This window comes from Scyliorhinus torazame, chromosome 1 (genome assembly GCF_047496885.1).
Source record: "Scyliorhinus torazame isolate Kashiwa2021f chromosome 1, sScyTor2.1, whole genome shotgun sequence".
NCBI lineage: Eukaryota > Metazoa > Chordata > Chondrichthyes > Carcharhiniformes > Scyliorhinidae > Scyliorhinus > Scyliorhinus torazame.
In genome coordinates, this window is record NC_092707.1 from 97484153 (window position 1) to 97504054 (window position 19902).

Sequence of the window (19902 nt, forward strand, 5' to 3'; positions counted from 1 at the left end):
CAGAGATAACTGGGGAGCGTAACTGCATGAACGTGTCTTCGCATGAGAGTCAACCTGGTCAAACTGAAATTACCACAGCTACGAGTGAATTGTGATGCTCCAAAGGATCAGGAAGTCCTGATGACCAACTTACCTTATAAGGGACTGTGCTGAGATCTATTGTTGCATAATATTGTAAATCGTTCCATTGTTGTTGCAATGTGTTAATCAGGGTCTTAAAGGGGGAGAGATGTGGTAGCGTGCCCCTTAAGAAGATGAGTTCGCGGAGGGTCATATGACTAATCAAGCTGGAGTGCATAAAACCTGTGGCTGATCGCGGGTATTATTTTTTTTTAATGATATGGTTAAAATCAATGATTATCTCAGTTTTATGACCTCTTAATCACAGCTTTAGTAATAATAATCTTTATTATCACAAGTAGGCTTACATTAACACTACAATGAAGTTACTGTGAAAAGCCCCTCTTCGCCACATTCCGGCGCCCGTTTGGGTACAGGAGGGAGAAATCAAAATGTCCAAATTACCTAACAGCACGTCTTTCAGGACTTGTGGGAAGTAACCGGAGCACCCGGAGGAAACCCACGCAGACATGGGGAGAACGTGCAGACTCCTCACAGTAACCCAAGCCGGTGCTAACCACTGTGCTACCTTGCCTCCCGTTAAGACATACTGCCTGTATGTATCTTAAACCAGGGTTTTTAATAACATTACTGAAACAAATATCAAATACTAAATACATCATTTTCTTACATTCATCACACTGTCTTTGCTTCACATGTAGGGATGATAAGTATCATAGAATTCCTACAGTGCAGAAGGAGGCCATTCGGCCCATTGAGTCTGCACTGACCCGCCAAAAGAGCACTCTACCTAGGTCCACACCTCTGCCCTCTGCCAGTGGTCAGCACTGCTGCCTCACGGCGCCAAGGATCCTGGTTAGATTCCGGCCTTGGGTGATGGTCTGTGTGGAGTTTGCACATTCTCCCTGTGTCGGCAGTGTTTACCTCCCACAGTCCAAAGATGCCAGCGGATTGGCCATGATCAATGAGCAGGGTTACAAGGAGAGGGCCGAGGCATTGGTAGGGTGCTCTTTCGGAGGGTCGGTGCAGACTCAATGGGCCGAATGGCCTCCTTCTGCACTGTCGGAATTCTATGATACTTACCATCCCCCACAGCCAAAGTGCCCCTTAATTTATTTCATAAACGTTGCTCACCCTGCCTCCTTCAGTTGTACAAATCTTAATTCCCTTCCTCTGCCTGTCCTAATTCCATTCCCTTTCCACTGAGAACGATAAATCCTATGGTCTTATTTTATAAAAAAGTGAACACCCCTTTACCACCTTCCCAATAACTTCCTTTTTTTGGCTCTAAGTCAATATTGTTTTGATGATGCCTTGGTGTAGCGCATGGGACGTTTCCCTACGTTAAGTTAGCGGTACAAAGCAATCTTTGTTGTTGGCGACCCATTTACCTGTGCAGGCGCGCTGGGAGGAGTAGGCCTTGGACGTTGCTATAGTGACAGGAAGCCGCGAGCCGAGCTTTCAAGCGTTCGGCGGAGAAACGCCGGCAGCAGCGCGGGCTCGCGCGCTAATTTGCGCCTTTGTTCCTCCTTGTTAAAGTAGCGGCGAGAAAATGGCTCACGCGAGAATCTCTGCCAAGCTGCCTCCTCACATCGACCCGACCAAGGCGCCCATTGCCTTCGGGAACCGGGCTTTACCCAGACTAAACCTGGAGCTGGCGGATCCCGAGCTCCTGATCCGGCAGCGGGCGCTCATGGCTCTGTGTGACCTGCTGCACGACCCCGAGTTAGCTTACACGGCGGTGGAGGTCGGTAAGTGAAGACCCTCCTCCCACTCCCCGTTCACTATACTTCCAGTGCACAAAGAAAAGGGAGGGTATCAAGTTCTGAGAAGCTCGAGGAGTTGGCGTCCAAACTGATTCCATACCCCTCCCCCTTTAATTTACTGAGGTGCTCTGTAAATGTGAGGGGTGTGAATGCACTTTCCCACGTCGGTGCTACTTATTATAAACTGCAAAGAACTCTGGTATCCTAGATGTATATTTACCAAAGAAAGATTGGGGACATGAAAGGAAATAAAGACAGAAAACAGATGAGGCTACCTCTCAAAGGCTGTTGCTACACTTCCCTGACTATCTACCCAACTCCAAGACCTGGGTGGGGGCAATTTTCCCACAAAGCTAAAACTTTTCTGTGATGCCTAGTCATTTTCAATAAGCCCCATACATGCTCCCATCAGAATTCTCCGTTACCAAAGAAGCAGAAGAAATCATATTACACTTGAAATGTTAACTACTTTTCTCTGCCGATGCAACCAGACTTGCTTCGTTTTTGCACATCTTTTGTTTTCTTTTTTTAAATAATCTTTATTGTCACAAGTAGGCAATGAAGTTACTGTGAAAAGCCCCTAGTCGCAACATTCTGGCACCTGTTCTGGTACATGGAGGGAGAATTCAGAATGCCCAAATGACCTAACAGCATGTCTTTTGGGACTTGTGGGAGGAAATCCACGCAGACACTGCCATAATGTTTAGACTCCACACAGACAGTGACCCAAGCCGGGAATGGAACCTGGGGCCCTGGTGCTGTGAAGCAACAGTGCTAGCCACTGTGCTACTGCCACCCTTCTTGGTTACCCGCTTAGGCTGAAACCCAATGTATGCATTTTATTGGAACCTCAGCCAAACATTCTATTCAATATCCAGTTTGTCATCTCTGATCCATTGTAAACCATCCCCAGCTAAATATTCTCTCGCTACCTTCTTGACTGGATTTTCCCACACCTTTTGACCTGCTTCAATGCAAACTACAGTTGTTTTGGAATTTTGTAACTTGTTATTCTTCTGCATATTATTCAACACTCCTACCCTACCACTTATTGCTTTGCATCCCATCGATGATCTGTTTCCAGTTTTCAAATCCCACTTTGAGCTTGCTTTATCCTCTTTAAGTGATGTTCAGATCTGCTGAGCAACTCCAGCAATGTAAATTAAATGAAGAAAAATTAGAGGGAACAAGGCCAGTCACTGAAATGTACAATTAAAAATTGCCGAGTAGAATGTCCATGAAACTATCATCAATTAATCTTTGTTGCATTTCTTCACTTCCATAATTTTGAATGATAGAATACTAAGCACAAATCCCTTCAATACTAAAGGTAAATAAAAACACTACACTGGGAGGGGTGGGGTTGGAAAAACTGCCAACATTATTTTGAATAAAAGTTTAAAGTATAATTTGCAATTAGAAACCCCAGATAAGACACAACGGTGCTTTCTCCTCCCTGTTGGCCTGTGCTTCATGGTGTGCTGCCACTTGGACTTGCAATATTTAAATGTGACCTGACGTTCAGGTGCTGAGGTCATGGCCTCAGTTCATGTGCATTCTGCACTTTCACCTATTGGCCAAAAATGGACTCTGTTAGCTTCAGCATCCTTCATTTTCTATTTCAAATTTACTAAAGATGGAAACACACATTAAACTCCTTATATTTTTCAAAGCTGTATCAAACTGTTATCTATTTCCCTGAGCAAAATGTGATTGATTTCCCAGACATTCAGCTTTTATGGTTCACCCTATTTATTTTCCTGTTTTTTAGTGTGTGTTTCCTAATTCTTTGGTTTTGAATGCTTAAAATAATTGATCTCCTATGGTGTTGCTCATGAACCAAAAAGTTATCTTTTTTTTATTTGTTCATGGGACATGGGCATTGCAGGCTGTGCCAGCATTTATTGCCCATCCCTAATTGCCCTTGAGGGAACAGTTAAGAGCCAACCACATTGCTGTGGCTCTGGAGTCACATGTAGACCAAACCAGGTAAGGATCGACAGATTGCCTTCCCTAAAGGACATTAGTGAACCATATGGGTTTTTATGACAATCTACAATGGTTTCATGGTCATCATTTGACTTTTAATTCCAGATTTTTATTGAATTCAAATTTTACCATCTGCAGTGGCGGGATTTGAATCTGGGTCCCCAAAGCATAACTCTGGGTCTCTGGTCTAATAGTCCAGTGAAAATACTAGTTCAGTGACAAAACCACTATGCCACCACCTCCCCTATATTACTTAAAGAACTGTATAATTTTATCTTTATTCCAGTGCTCTGGCTTTACTATATAATTTGTTAATTTTACAATAAATAGGAGAAAATGTAGAACACCTGTCACGCTGTCCTCCTAATTTATGTTCCTCGATGCTGCAAATATCATTGTTAGACCATAAGTCGCACTGTTTTTCTGGAAAAATATCCGCTAAAACTGCCTGAAGGCTTATGGTCTGAAGGTTAGCCCATCAGAAAGATCATTAGCATGTGATTTGGAGTTGCAGATGGTAATTATGGTGCCACTAGTTTGCTGTGGGTTTTCTGTAACATCTGGTGCAAACATAATGGATGCAAAACAGAAAAGGTTCCCTTATAAGGGAGGATTCAAACTGGATGAAAGATGTTTTGGTCTTCTTTCAACTGAAGAAATTATACAGGCATTGAAGCAAGAAGAGAAAGAACGAATGGAAATGGAAAAGATCAAGCACATTTTTCATGGACATGCTGCAAAATGACCGCAGCTGGAAGAAGAGGTGTAAAATTGAATAATTAGACCACAGGAAAAATTTAATTTCTGTTATACCAATATTATTGTATGTGAAGCAAAGAGAGTGAGATGAATGTAAGAAAATGCTGTATATTGTATTTTATATTTGTTGCAGTAATGTTATTAAAAACTCTGGTTTAAGGTACATACAGTATGCAGTATGTCTTAATGGGCAGCATGTTCGCACAATGATTAGCACTGTTGCTTCACAGCGCCAGGGTCCGAGATTCGATTTGCGGCTTCGGTCACTGCCTGTGTGGAGTATGCACATTCTCTCCGTGTCTGCGTGAGTTTCCTCAGGGTGCTCCGGTTACCTCCCACACGTCCTGAACGACGTGCTGTTAGGTAATTTGGACATTCTGAATTCTCCCTCTGTGTCCCCGAACAGGTGCCAGAATGTGGCGACTAGGGGCTTTTCAGAGTAACTCCATTGCAGTGTTAATGTAAGCCTACTTGTGACAAAGATTATTATTACTAAAGCTGTGATTAAGGGGTCGTAAAACGGAGATAATTATTGATTTTAACCATATACTTGTTTACAGATAGGTGGCTAATGGCAACTTGTTTTTATTTCAGAGGATCGCTGGGGTGTAGATAATTTGAGGGATGGTGCTTCGTCCTGGTTAACAGGTCATGGGGCACCTCAGTGGAAAGAGACCGAAGTATGCCTTATGATGAATTTAAGGGGTGGAACTTGGTCTGCTTGTAGTTTGCCATTTGTCATAGAATTTTAGTCTGACGAGAATGGTCTTCAGCTGACTCGTTAAGTGCTCTCTCTAAGGTCTTTGCATAGAGAAAAGCAAGTAAACCTGATTGTTAACTTTTTTAATAAGTCGTCTTTGAGCTATGTTGGTTTGCTTAGTTGGAATATACATAGTTGCAAGTGTAGGGAGTAGTATTTCCTTTTATTTAAGATCTGTTTTTAACTTAATTGTAAAGTTGTTACTGTGTTGTTAATGTGATTGATTCTGTATTTAAATTAAATTTGTTTTAACAAATAAGATACCTATCTTTGGTGTTATCACTCCCGTGGCGAAGTATCCTTTCCTCACAGTTTTACAAATTGCAAATTGTAGGGTTCTTGTCTGGTATCCTAATAAGAGTAGGTGGTGTTACTGATTTTGGTGCTACAGACTTATGAAAAGGCAGATGTGAACTAGAGCTAGGATAGTACAGTAATACAACAGCTTTGTGATTTAATGCAAGGGAGAAATTACTTTCTGAACTTGGACAGATAGACGATTTGGTTCAAATTTCCCTAACACTTGATGTTTCATTGGACAAGACTGTGGACATGAAAAGTGCTAAAACAATACCAATACAAATATCTGGTCATAAGAAGACCCACTACAGTGTTCTTGCCAGCAGAAAACTGCTGCTGTTACTTATCCTTAGAGAAAAAACGCACCAATGTTGAAATTTTGCATGGCATTTTTGTTCATGTTTATCTGTTGGAGAAAGTATTATCAAAGCATCCAGATGGCCTTCTTTTAAAAAAAAAAATGTCCCCAGTCGTGTGATCAGGGCTGCCACAAAAATGAAGGCTGTGGAATTGAAGTTGCAGCTAACTGTGATTTCAGGCAGTTTTAAATGCCAGTTACAGCCCCTGGACCTTTTAGTTAACACGTCATTTAAAGCATGTTTGAGAAATGCTCCGAATGAATGAAGGCACCAAATCGTAACTTAGCACTGAATGGACGAATTAAATTGCCCATTCTTTTGCAGCTGTGCAAGTGGGTGAGAAATCTGTGGCAATGATTGAAACAATTGTGCAGTCTTTCAAGAAATGTGGCATCAGCAATGCCCTAGATGGCAGTGAAGATGCCGTTCTATTTCAAGAAAGTGGCAGTTCACTTTCACCAGTGACGATGCGTGTGACTGCAGTGATGAGGACCTTTTGGGCTTCTGCATTGTTGTTTTTGTTCCATAATGGTAAATATGCAGATCAGATACTTTCATGGACTGAAAGATTTTTTCCTAATTATTTGTTTTTACAATCATGGTGCATCTTATGGTCTGGCAAATGCGGTGTATTTTTTAAAAGGTTTTTATATAACCCACTTGAATCTGGCCTGTGATGGACATTTAGCATTGTGATGTAATTTTGAATGTTGTTACCAGGGACCAATGAAATTTCACTGTATAAACAGAAGCTGCCTATTTCCTGCCCCTACCTGGCCTGCCTTCAATGGCACATGATTAGTTACAATTCGCGACACTGCTAGCAAATGACACAGCTAGCATAATTACATGATCATTATTCAGCAGTGAATTTGCTTAAAGTTATTATTTTAAATGGCTATGGTTATTTTTGGCCAATAAAGGTCACTAGAAAGTATTGATGATCTCTTTACACAATACAGATTGTGTGACTTTTAGCGTCTTCGAATATATAAATTTGGAGGAAGTCTATATTTATGAATGCTTGACATGGAATTGTCCTTCCAATTCATATTGCATATTATTTTGTACATTGTGTTAAAGTAATTTCCAGTAATTTTAGAATGTAGAACATACAGTGCAGAAGGAGGCCATTCGGCCCATCGAGTCTGCACCAACCCACTTAAGTCCTCACTTCCAACCTATCCCCATAACCCAATAACCCCTCCTCACCTTTTTTGGTCACTAAGGGCAATTTAGCATGGCCAATCCACCTAACCTGCACGTCTTTGGACTGTGGGAGGAAACCGGAGCACCCGGAGGAAACCCACGCAGACACGGGGAGAACGTGCAGAGTCCGCACAGATAGTGACCCAGCAGGGAATCGAACCTGGGACCCTGGCGCTGTGAAGCCACAGTGCTAATCACTTGTGCTACCGTGCTGCCCTAAATACAATACTGTATTCATATTGGATGGAATTTTCCAATTATAGTTTCAATGAGGATTTTTAGTGGGCTTCAGCGCATGATTTTACCATCGGGTGCATTGGTGATGGGTGAGGTTCCCAATCACCAACCTGTATTCAGTAAATTTAGTTCACTTGGTCTGCATTTTAAAACATTTTCCAATTAGGGGGCAATTTAGCATGGCCAATCCACCTACGCTGCACATCTTTGGGTTGCGGGGGGTGAGACCCACGCAGACACGGGGATAATGTGCAAACTCCAAACGGACAGTGATCTGAGGCCGGGATCGAATACGAGTCCTCGGCACCGTGAGGCAATAGTGTGGTGTGCATTAATACTTCTGAGTTGAATAGATTTGGGAAAAGCTTTTAATAATTCTTGTGTCACTGGTGAGCAAAAGCCATTAGAAAATTGTATTTCTGGAAACTGCCTTTACAACCTTTTCTTCTCTGTTCTTGGATACAGTTGTCAGATAAATGAACGGTATTTAGAGGGCCCAATACTTGAAGATGATAAACAATTTGAAAAAAACAGCCACTGTTCTCAGGATCAGTTCCAGCTTAGTAAACAACATGAGGATTGATTTTTGATGTACTTTTAAGGAAACACTTGAATTTAGATTATTTCACACAAGCTCAAAATGTCTTTATGTACTCAGTTTGGTGGTGATGATGTAGTTAGAAGAAATGTAATCTAATGTTGGTATTCATGTCACCAGAAACATCATGCAATGATCATATAGTAGCTTATGGTATTTTCAGGTAATATCGCAAAGGGTGAATTTCCACTATGACTGCAGCATTGGTGTGAAGCACAACGTGAAAGGGTAGAATTTAACGGAAAAATGTCTAAGTTCATTTGTGGCAGGTCAGCAGGGAGTTTTCAGTCGGCTCTGCTGGCGAGATCCCCACTGCTATCAAATGGCACTTGGGGTGCAATTTAATGGCTGCATTGCACTTACGCGAGAGCGTGACAAGGTCATTAAATAACGGGAAAGGCAAAGAACAAGAATCCAGGCGCTGATCCATTCGCGATCTAACCGGCTCACTCCCTTAGGTAAAATTCCGGATCTCACCTTAGCGTGGCGAGAAACCAATAATCACGACTTAAGGCCAACCTCCATACAATTAAAGGGAGCGACCCCTATCTAACGGCTTCCCATGATCAAACGCCTTCTACATCAAATGGTCACGTGGGTGGCGGTTAGTACTCCTTTTTGAAAACGTGAAGCTGTTGGAAGGGCTGCTGCAGGGACATGAAGAGTGAGTAGCCATCTTCGCTCACAGGCAAAGAGCCAGGGTCACTGGGTTTGCTGCCCTGGTGCCCGAACGTGGTGGGGGAGCAACAGGGGGGGCCAGCCTCGGTTGGGGTGGGCGCCATGGGGTGTGGGGGATGCGGAGCAGGAGGGGGGGTGGCTGCCCATGGTCTCGGCTGGGGGGGCTCTAATCGCCTGTGGGTCCACCATGCCAACCACTGGATCATGTGTTCTAGTTCCGGTGGCAGCCCTAGCCCTTGTCTGTGTGCTCCATAGAGGCCTCTGGTTGTGTGTGCGGCTGAAGGCTATTGGGAATTGGCAATCGTAGTTAAGTGAGCACGTCACATTTCTCTCATTGGGTCCCTGTGGGTGGCGTGGCATGTAGCAAGTGAGAGTTGTTGCCCAGCATCCCAATCAGACCGGGATACCTGAACACTGTGCCTGAACACTGCAGTGCCCAACATCCGAACACCCGGGGGCTGGGCCCCAGCACTGCGGATTTTATCGCGGTGGAAGGGTGAGTGAGTGCACCGGGGTGGGGGCCTGCGCCCTGTCCTGTAATGTGTGCGAGTGTCTGGGTTGCAGGGTGTGGGGTCCGGTGAGCAGGGGCCCCCGCTGAGGCCGGGGATGCATGGGCAAGGTGTGTCGGGGGTGGTGGGGGAGCAATTGGAGGGGACTGGAGGATCCCTTGGTGGAAGACTGCTGGTTGTCCGTCTCACACCATCTCCTAATTCCTTACAGATATTGCATGGAATGGACAATATTTTGGACCCAGCGGAACTTGCCCGAGTGGTGCAGCTGGCAGGACAGGCTGGCAGACGCTGGAGAAGGCGGTGGCCCACGTGCAGGGCCCCGCCCTGCACCCTGCAGACCCAGTCGCCCATCAGGCCAGAGAGGTATCCAGAGGGGGCGGCCGATGATGGCCCAAGGTGTACAGGCATCTCTGGTCTTTCAAGCAGATGATGGACAGCACGTGCCGCAGGAGGCTCCGCCTCAACAAGGAGACGGTACGCCACCTGTGCCATTTCTTCAGGGACTTGGCACCCATGTGGAGGAGGAGTATACTGCTCCCGGTAGCCGTCAAGGTCACAACAGCCCTGAACTTTTACGTCTCACGATCATTCCAGGGCTTGAGTGGGGACTTGTGTGGCATCTCACAAGCTGCATCCCAAAAGTGCATCTCTCAATTCACAGATGCTCTGTTTATCCGGGCAGCTATCTATAAAAACTTTGTCATGGACCAAGCCCAACAAGATGGCCGGACACAGGATTTTCCTCCACTGACGGGATGCTCCAGGTCCAGGGGCTAAGAGATGGCACACATGCCACCTTGCTCTCACTCGGCCTTCAGGAAGTGCCCTAAATCAACAGATAGGGGTCTACTCCTTGAACATCCAGCTTGTGTGCGACAAGATCTTGCACGTGTGTGCACGCTTCCCAGGGACTGTGCACAACAGCGACATCCTCGGCCTCTTCAAGGACCACCCCAGGATGGTCGGTTGGCTCTTGGGGGGGGATAAGGGGTACCCGCTTAGGGCCTGGCTAATAACGCCAGTCGGGAGACCTGCTACAGGGTCGCTGACATCCCCTTCTGAATGTCACAGCCGCACCCTATTGTCCACATCAGCTCCAGGTAAACCTGGTCCAGAGGCTCAGCATCTGACTTGAACCCAGCTGGGTCCTGAGATCCAGCAGACCTCTGACTGCTGTCTCACCTGAGCATTCCTACCTCCGCCTGATGTACATCTGCAACAGTGTGGTACTCATCAGATTGTGCCCCAGAAGCCTGATCACTACCGTTGCTCACTGAAGTGTGTGTCTCTGCACTGGTGGAGGGTGGGGATGACAGCTGTGCCACGATTATTATGGTGGCATCCTCAGAGCTCTCCTTCAAGATGTTCTCATAGGTGGCAGGGGGTGGGGACCACCCCAGATGGGCTGATGCCATCGGCTGAAGGTCCTGAGGGAGAATCAACACTTAGTTGGTGGGTCAATCTGTATGGCATTAACAACTCACGTTTGATAGGTCATCTGGGTGGCGACTGGTGGATCCTCACCTCTGCGACATGTGCCGACCTCCACGTTGGTGACCGATCTGTCCGTGGCCACATCTGTAACCTCCAGGCCTTATTCCTCATGGGGGGTGAGGACTCTGATGTCCAGTAGCCTGCCGCCCGTCTGGGCCCCTTCCGTCGGTTGTAGGTGTACTTCTCACCTGGAATCCACAGTGTTCAACAGCTGTCCCAGGTCAGTGTCACCAAAGCGTGGGGCTGGTCTCCATGGCGGCACGGCTGCGAGCGGAGTGGGGTTGGCTGTGCAGGAGCGGTTTTAAGTGCGGCTGTCACTTTTTAACGGGGGGGCTGGCAAGCGCAGACCTGGTCGAATCAGCCGGCGAACCATGATTTGTGTCATGAATCCCAATGGAGCCTCGTTAAGCAGATCAATTGACATTCTATAGTGGTGACAGCCTCACCGGGTCAAGCGACGGGGACGTCGCAGCATTTCCTGTTAGCTACCACACTTGGAAACCTTTCCATTAAATCGCGTCCTTATCCACTTTCTTGGGACCTGGGGAGTTTCTCTCCGGTTTACCCCACACTTAAAACAAATTCCAGTGCTGGGGAGCGGAACTCAGAGATCGGGCTGCCATTTTGAAAGGGTGCCCTGATCTCGAAGTGTGCTTGTTGATCCCACACACCACCCACCCATGGGCAACGTCACCCCCGCACACATGGGCATTACCCAACACCCCCCAAGGTGAGAACATCCTGCTATGGGGACCCTGGCCCCCCAGCCCCTTCATCAAGCCTCCCATGCCCACTTACAGGCCCCCCAGCCTTCCAGAGGCCCCTATGTACCTGCCCTGCTGCCCTCCACCCTGATTGTTCAGCATGGAATTATTCATGGGAATAACTTACCCTGTGCTCCATTTAATAGATGAAGAGGAAGACGAATAAAGCAATATGAATGATATCACAGGAGGAGGCTCTGATAATAATAATAATCGCTTATTGTCACAAGTAGGCTTCAATGAAGTTACTGTGAAAAGCCCCTAGTCGCCACATTCTGGTGCCTGTTCGGGGAGGCCTCAACGGGAATCGAACCCACCCTGCTGTCTGTTCTTTATTGCAAGCCAGCGGTTTAGCCCACTGTGTTAAACCAGCCCCTATCTTGCTATTATTCATGAAAAGAATATATCGACCCTGCTCCTGCCATGTTTTGAGCCAGCAGCTGTGCCTCAACAGGCTGTGCTTGTTATGTTTTGTGTTATGGCCATAGTACAGATGCACACAGAACATCTAGTTCTTTGACTAATAAGATAATTTATTAACAATATGAACACATGGAAAGATAACTAATGAATTGTGATATAACAGTTATGAATAAATGACTTCAGTGAATTCGCCTGGAGCTACTTCTAGTGCGACTATCCTCTTGTACGACTTTCTACCAACTCCTGGATATTTCTAGTCACATGTTAAATCTCTGTCGCCACCAGCTGGTTGGAGGTCGATAAATATATGCATTGATGGAAAACTGTATACAAAACTGTGCGCAGGAGTGTCACCACATCTCCCTTCCTTTGGAAGTGTTAATGTTTACATACAAATGTGACTGTGCTTTACACACCATGATCGGCACGATAATTTTAAAACAGGGCACATGTACAAATGTAACTGGTTTACAAAACATGATATGTCTGATAATTTTAAATGTGTCCCTTGTGCACAGATTATTACACATTCTGACTTCCGGGTGCGGCAATGCGGAGCTGAGCCGCACGATTCGGCAGCTCCCGCTACCACGGACTTTCGGGTTCGCTAGAAGAGCCCCAACGGAACTTTTTTTGAAACTAACCCGTGGGGAAGGTAAGAGGGAGGTCCCCCTCCAACCAGTATGAAACGGACTCGAAGCGTAACGGCCACAAAAGTGGCATTGGCGCAACGGGGAAAAAAGACAAAATGGCGGCGGCCAGAGACAAAGGTGAGTTGCTGGAGCAGCGGGAAGCACTGGGGAAGAAAGATAGAATGGCGGCGGCCAGAGACAAAGTGGAGCTGCAGGAGTTTATTAGGCACTGCTTCGAGGAGCATCGCGAGGAGATGCGTAAGGAAATGCTGGCGCCTATGCTTTCGGCAATCAAAAGACTAGGGATCACCCAGAAGGCCCACGAGGTTCAGATCCAGGAGACACAAAAAAGAGTTGGTCAGAACGAGGACGAGATCTCGGGCCTGGCGGTGAGAGTGGAGCAGAACGAGGCGCTACACAGGAGGTGGGCGGGAAGACTCGAAGACCTGGAGAACATGTCGAGGAGAAAGAATCTGCGGATCCTGGATCTCCCTGAAGGAGCGGAGGGGGCCGATGCCGGGGCATACGTGAGCATGATGCTCGGGGCGATGATGGGCAAGGAGGCCCCTTCGAGGCCGCTGGAGTTGGACGGGGCACACCTGGTGCTGGCGAGGAGGCCCCGGGCAAATGAGCCGCCAAGAGCGATGGTTGTGAGGTTCCACCGGTTCAAGGACAGAGAGTGGGTCCTGAAATGGGCCAAGAAGGAGCGGAGCAGTAAGTGGGACAATGCAGAGATCCGAATATACCCGGACTGGAGCACGGAGGTTGCAAAGCGGAGAGCGGGTTTCAACCGGGCCAAAGCGGTGTTGGACCGGAAAGAAGTGAAATTCGGAATGCTGCAGCCAGCGCGACTGTGGGTCACATACAAGGGCCAACACTACTACTTTGAAACGCCTGAAGAGGCGTGGACATTTATACAAACCGAAAAGTTGGACTCTAACTGAGGGTTTGTGAGGGTGGGGAGGATATTTGAGGTTTGATGTGTGATGGTTGTTGTATATAGGGGGTCAATCACAATCATGCGCAGGAAATGTTACATGGGCTGGGGGAGAGAGACAAGGCCGCGACAGGAGCTGCGCCAGAGGGGGCGGAGCGGGCTTTGGAAAGCGCGGGGTTTGGTTTTTCCCGCGCGCGGGAAGAAAGGTGGGAGTGGGAACTCCCAAACGGGGAGGTCAATGGGATAGCGGGGTAGCCGGGGTCAGCAGGTGTCAGCTGACTTACGGGAGTGACATGGGGGGAGCAAAAAAGCTAGACAGGAGTCTAACGGTGGGGAGGGAAGTGGGGGGAAAAAGGGTTGCTGCTGCACTGGCCGAAAGGGAATGGGACATAGAAGAGGTGGTCGGGACGGGGGGTCCCCCGTCTGGGGGACTGGAGGGTGAGCGAGGCGTGGACACGGGACTGGCCCGGGGGTGGGGGGGGGGGGAAGAGAGAGAGCGAGCCCCTCCAATCCGGCTGATAACGTGGCCCTCCAATCCGGCTGATAACGTGGAATGTGAGGGGACTGAATGGGCCGGTGAAGAGGGCTCGAGTGTTCGCGCACTTAAAGGGACTGAAGGCGGACGTGGTCATGCTCCAGGAGACTCACCTGAAGGTGGCGGACCAGGTCAGGTTAAGAAAAGGATGGGTAGGACAGGTATTCCACTCGGGACTGGACGCAAAAAATAGAGGGGTGGCAATATTAGTGGGAAAGCGGGTGTCATTTGAGGCCAAGACTATTGAGGTGGACAATGGAGGGCGATATGTAATGGTGAGCGGTAGGCTGCAGGGGACGTGGGTGGTGTTGGTAAACGTGTACGCCCCGAACTGGGATGATGCAGGATTCATGAAGCGCATGTTGGGGCGCATTCTGGACCTGGAGAAAGGAGGCCTGATAATGGGAGGGGACTTCAATACAGTGTTGGACCCAGCACTGGACCGCTCCAAATCAAGGACTGGAAAGAGGTCGGCGGCGGCCAAGGTACTTGGGGGGTTTATGGATCAGATGGGGGGAGTGGACCCATGGCGGTTTGCAAGGCCGCAGGCCAGGGAATTTTCTTTCTTTTCCCATGTACACAAAGCCCACTCCCGGGATAGATTTTTTTTGTTCTGGGCAGGGCGCTCATCCCGAGGGTGGAGGGGACGGAGTATTCGGCCATAGCCGTTTCGGACCATGCCCCGCATTGGGTGGAACTGGAGCTGGGAGAGGAGAGGGACCAACGCCCGCTGTGGCGGCTGGATGTGGGACTGCTGGCGGATGAAGTGGTGTGTGGGAAGGTGAGGGGGTGTATCGAAAGGTACTTGGAGGCCAACGACAACGGCGAGGTGCGGGTAGGGGTGGTATGGGAGGCGTTGAAGGCGGTGGTCGGGAGAGCTAAGCCCCCCAGCGTGGAGGCCTGGATAAACGATATGGCTGGGTTCATAAAGTTGGAGAGGATTAAGTTCGCCTTGAGAGGGTCTGCGCAGGGGTTCTACAGGCGGTGGCAACCGTTCCTAGACTATTTTGCGGAGCGTTAGAGGAAGGTCGGTCAGCAGCAGCAGCAACCTGGGGGGGGGGGGGGGGGGGGGGAGGAGGGGACATCCGGGGACCGCGGGGTGGGGGAGCTGCCTGGGGGGGTGGATGAGCAAGAGATAACATGAAGAGTCGGGGAAACTGGCACGTACGGGAGAGAGCCAGTGTACAAAGCTATGTAAATATACTATTTTGCCATGTATATATCTTGCTCCGCGCGATTTCTCGTTTTTTTTTTGTTACGGGGGGGGGGGGGAGGTTATTGTTTGTAAGGGAGAAAATTGTGTTAAAAACTTTAATAAATAGATTTAAAAAAAAAGATTATTACACATTCTAAACAACATCGTCCCATTGGTCTTCTGAATCTTGACCGGATACTCGATTTTGCTTCAACTTTCGGAAGACCAGTTTTCTGGCAGGTCATTTTTGCGTCACCAACTTCTTTAACCTTTTGAAGCAATGCTTCCTAATCCGCCTCCGTGTGTTTTCTTGCATATCAGCCGTGTTGCCGATGCCGGTGTCTTCACCGTTGCGGGTGCTACCCAGCTGACCACCTGTGCCCTCAACACTTCTCTTCCCCTTCTCATTTGAATGATCCGCTGATTACGTATCCTTTTCTTTTTGTCTCTAGTGGCATCCTTCTTGCTGCTGGATTGTGCCAAGGGATTAGCCGGTTCCGGATCCCTTGCTCTGAACGCTGATTCTGGCTCTTCTGTCACAATAGCTAAGTCTGGGGTCTTTGCTGGATTGAGGTGTCTCGGTGCTTGCGCTTCAATACTGTGCTGCATGTGCCTCAACAGGTGGGGCATTCACTGTCGGCAACCTTTTGGATGTATTCACAGTTGCAGGCAAGTTTGCGACTTCAGGAATGATCTGCACACCCTTGCATTGCGGTGTCTTGGCTGGATCAATGTCCTCAACATTAGGCGTGGCTTCTTCATTTTACTTTTTTGCCTCAATTAGCGGCTCATCCTCATCTGATATGATACCTGTTTTTTCTTTCGTTGGAGAACTGATTCGTGGCTCATCCTCATCTGCTATCATGATACACACTTCGTCATTCGTTGGGGAACCGGACAAAGATGTATGCATGGTTTCTTCCTGCAAGTCTTCTGGTGGACTGGCCTCAAGTATTGGGGAATCCACTGCAGGAACCATTCTGTGGGCATAGGATGATTCATCGTACTGGTCTGGAGCCAATTTCTCTAAAATGGGGATTATGTCTTCAGTTACCAGTCTGTTCGCAGTTGATTTGCTGTCTTCTGATTGATCTGCTGTTGCAACCTCACTCTCAGCCTCTGTACACACCATCGTAGAGCTCTCACACTTAGCGTTGTCCTGCACAGATTGGGTGCTGCTTGCGATCACCTCGTCACTACCGCCAAACCAACTGAGTAGTGTTTTATAGTCGTCCTCTTCTGGCTCATCATCTGAGTCTTCACTGTTATTTGGTACAGTTTTTGCAACTTCTACCAGTGCCACGACCCTTATGCTTCTGCTTCATTTTAATGGTTTTCAATGTGACATTTTTTTCTTTCTTCCAGTCAATCTGGCACCCTGTGCATCCCGTAAAATCAAACGCGTCAGGCTGCGACTCCATCTGGTATGCTTTGTGAGTATATCCTTTGTGAAATACTCATTTGGTTCAAACTTAAATTCCAGAGTAAAGATCATTGGCTATCAAGCTCTAAATGTTTCACAGTTACACCTTGCAGATGCTATAAGATAGGCTCATTGTAAAAGGGTTTCCTTTACTCCACAACAGGCTGGTGTTGGGTTTTACAGATAACAACGGGTGTCTCTCTCCTGCACGTGTTGAAACCACAACCCGGAAGTGTTTCACTGGGACAGCTTTGCAAGAGAGAGGGAACAAGTCTCACTGTTTATGCCTAACCAGTGGGTTTGTCCTAATGCCACACCAGTTCCTAGACTGCCACCAACACCTGTGTGAACTTCACAAGAGAGAGAGAAAGAGAGAACACTGTTTGTCCCTAACCAGTAGCCTTTCTTGAGTGAGTGTGTTCGAGGTGCTTGGATTCCTTTTGGTACTCGACTACGGAATTATGTTCTGGCAATTATCAACCAGAGCGGACAGTGAAGAAAGATGAGACTACAACAACGGTAGATTTAAAAATAAATAATTTATTTAAGAAAATTAGGCCCTCCACAACTCAGACTATACCACACAAACACCGGTTTTAAAAATACTATGGGAAGCAACAAACTAAATGGCATATCGAAAATTCGTACTTTTACACAAATTTACTTAAACGCACACAAACATATATATAGCACTCACCCACCACAACTTCAACAATCTAACCTAATTGGGAGTTTCTGTGGGCTGAGGGAGTATACTCACCGTTCCCAGGAAGAATAGTTAAACCGACACGGATGTCTCTGGCTCTTCTTCAAAAATGACTGGTCCGTTTGGCTGCTGGGCCTTGGTTCTGGTGTTCCTTCGGTCTTGTGGTCTGGTAGCAGCCTCGTAGTAGGTGATGAGAGCACAAAGCAAGAGAGTGCGAGAGCTTTGAGTCCTGTATTTTTAAGGGCAAAAACCTGAATGGAGCTGACTGGCCCCTCCCACAGGTGAGTTCCAGGACAAAGGCCTGCTAATTGCTGGCAGGATGTAACTGATGGTTCCATAATGTCACTCCGGAGACGGCTGATCTCTTGAAAATGGCTCAAGTGGATGCTGGGGACAACTTTAATCGTTTTTCCATTAGTATAGTGCGATTTCGTCTGTCCAGAGCCAAACTGATTTACATCCCATTGTTTCTCTTGTAATGAATTCGGGCCATTTGGATCTTCCCGCATAATATTTACGTTGGTCCTGTCATGGTTCATGGCCCTGCTTTGTTTCCTATCAGATGATTCTGAGTCTCCAGGAGTATATTCTGCTATCTGCCTGCAGACATGGATTCTGTTTATTGTACAGCATGTCCTTTTAAAATGGTATATGTCCTTTCCAATTTTGTCCAGTTCATTTTTGTTGCTATAACTTACGTCACCATGCTCCTGTATCATGTCACTGAGCGTTTGCACATTTTTTGAAGACTGATAACCAGAATTCTGGAATTCCCTTTGGATCCTCCATCTCTTCATCTGGCTTATCTTCCTCCACTTTAATTTTTGCTTGTGCATCTCATCAGATAACTGCACCATTATATCTCGTTGCGAATCGCAATGATCCTCTATCGCCTTGCTGGAATGTATAGCCGCTCAACGAGGTTCAGGGCCTCGCACGCGTCCGCCCCTGTGATGGACTTGTGCTCCGTGTCCACAATGGAAAATGGCATGATGTGATGTCTGTTGTGCACCCATGCTTCGAGTTCACATGCTCTCAGTTTCACAATCTCATGCCCACTGTCGTCTTTCAGTAGTCTTGTTTGATTGACGACTTTCGGTTTAACTCACAGCCCGTTCAAATCGGACAAACGAAAAGGTTGGCCCTCGCTCCCATGTCGAGCTTGCATTTGATCAATGTGGCATTCAGCATCACTGGAATTGTCCATCTGTCTTTGATCAGCATCACCATCACTACTGCCGCAACTCTGCATTTGCGGACTCATCGTTTCCTTAGACTAAATCAGATCAATGAAAAACAGGTCTTCAATGGACATCCCATCGATCGTGCTGACTGATCCTGTTTGGACGGGGAGAAGGCATTTGATCGGGCGGAGTGGCAGTACATGTTCGAGGGTTTTGGGAACGTATGGTTTGGGCCGAGATTTGTGGCATTGGTGTAGTTGCTGTATGTGGCACCAAGGGCGAGTGTGAGGATGAATAATATGAGTTTGCGAAGTTTTGACTTACACAGGGGTACGAGGCAGGGGTGCCAGCTGTCACCGTTGCTGTTTACGCTGGCCATAGAGCCGTTGACAATGGCTCTTAGGGGGTCGGCAGAGTGGTGGGGGATTATGAGGAGACAGAGGGAGCATCGGGTGTCGCTCTATGCCGATGACCTGTTGCTGTATGTTTCAGATCCGCTGAAGTGTATGGGAAGGATTATGGGCCTGTTGGGAAGATTTGGAGGGTTCCCGAAGTACAAACTGAATGTGGGGAAAAGCGAGATTTTCCCGGTAAATGAGCTGGGACAGCGGGCCAATTTAGGGGGGATGCCATTTACGGTAGTGAGAGATAGGTTTCGGTATTTGTGGATTCAGGTAGCGAGGGAATGGACGGGGCTCCAAAAGTGGAACTTAACAAAGCTGGTGGAGGAAGCCAGGGGGGATCTCAGGAGGTGGGATACACTGCAGGTGACGTTGGTGGGGAGGGTCCAAGTGGTAAAAATGAATATTCTGCCGCAGTTCTTGTTTATTTTTCAGGCTCTTCCAAACTTTATACCAAAGGCCTTTTTTCAGAAATTGGACACAATCTTTCGGACTTTGTATGGGCGGGGAAGGTGCCGAGGGTCGGGAGGACCCTGATACAGAGGCAGCGGCAGCAGGGGGCGGTTGGCATTGCCGAATCTGCTTCATTATTATTGGGCGGCAAATGTGGATAAGGTGCAGCGATGGTGGGAAGGAGAAGGGTTAAGAGTGGGTTAGGATGGAGGAGGAATCTTGTAAGGTGTCTAGTTTGAGGGCTATGGTGATAGCAGCATTGCTAATGGCTCCGAGTAGGTATTCAGGGAACCCACGATGAAGATATGGAATCAGTTGAAGAGGCATTTTAGGGTGGAAAGGATGTCTGTGTTAACACTGCTGTGCGAGAATCATGGGTTTGAGCCGGGGGGGATGGATAGTGTATACAGGAGGTGGAGGGAAGGGGGGCTGGTCAAGGTAAGGGATTGGTATGTGGAGGAAGGGTTTGCCAGTCTGGAGGAGCTAAGGTAGAGGGTAAAGCTGCTG

General features: G+C 47.6%; 1 protein-coding gene across 3 annotated transcripts in view; it reads left to right on the forward strand.

The window, feature by feature from the left end:
* Positions 1-1514: 1514 nt before the first annotated feature.
* rsph14 (radial spoke head 14 homolog) overlaps positions 1515-19902 on the forward strand; it is a 246116-nt gene continuing 227728 nt past the window's right edge. For 2 of the 3 annotated variants that reach the window (XM_072498541.1, XM_072498533.1), the window contains exon 1: positions 1517-1832. In XM_072498541.1, coding sequence (XP_072354642.1) covers positions 1634-1832 — 199 coding nt within the window. In that variant the 5' untranslated portion in view covers positions 1517-1633. Of the gene's footprint in view, positions 1833-19902 lie in introns of all 3 variants that reach the window. The other variant, XM_072498524.1, reaches the window with a different exon arrangement.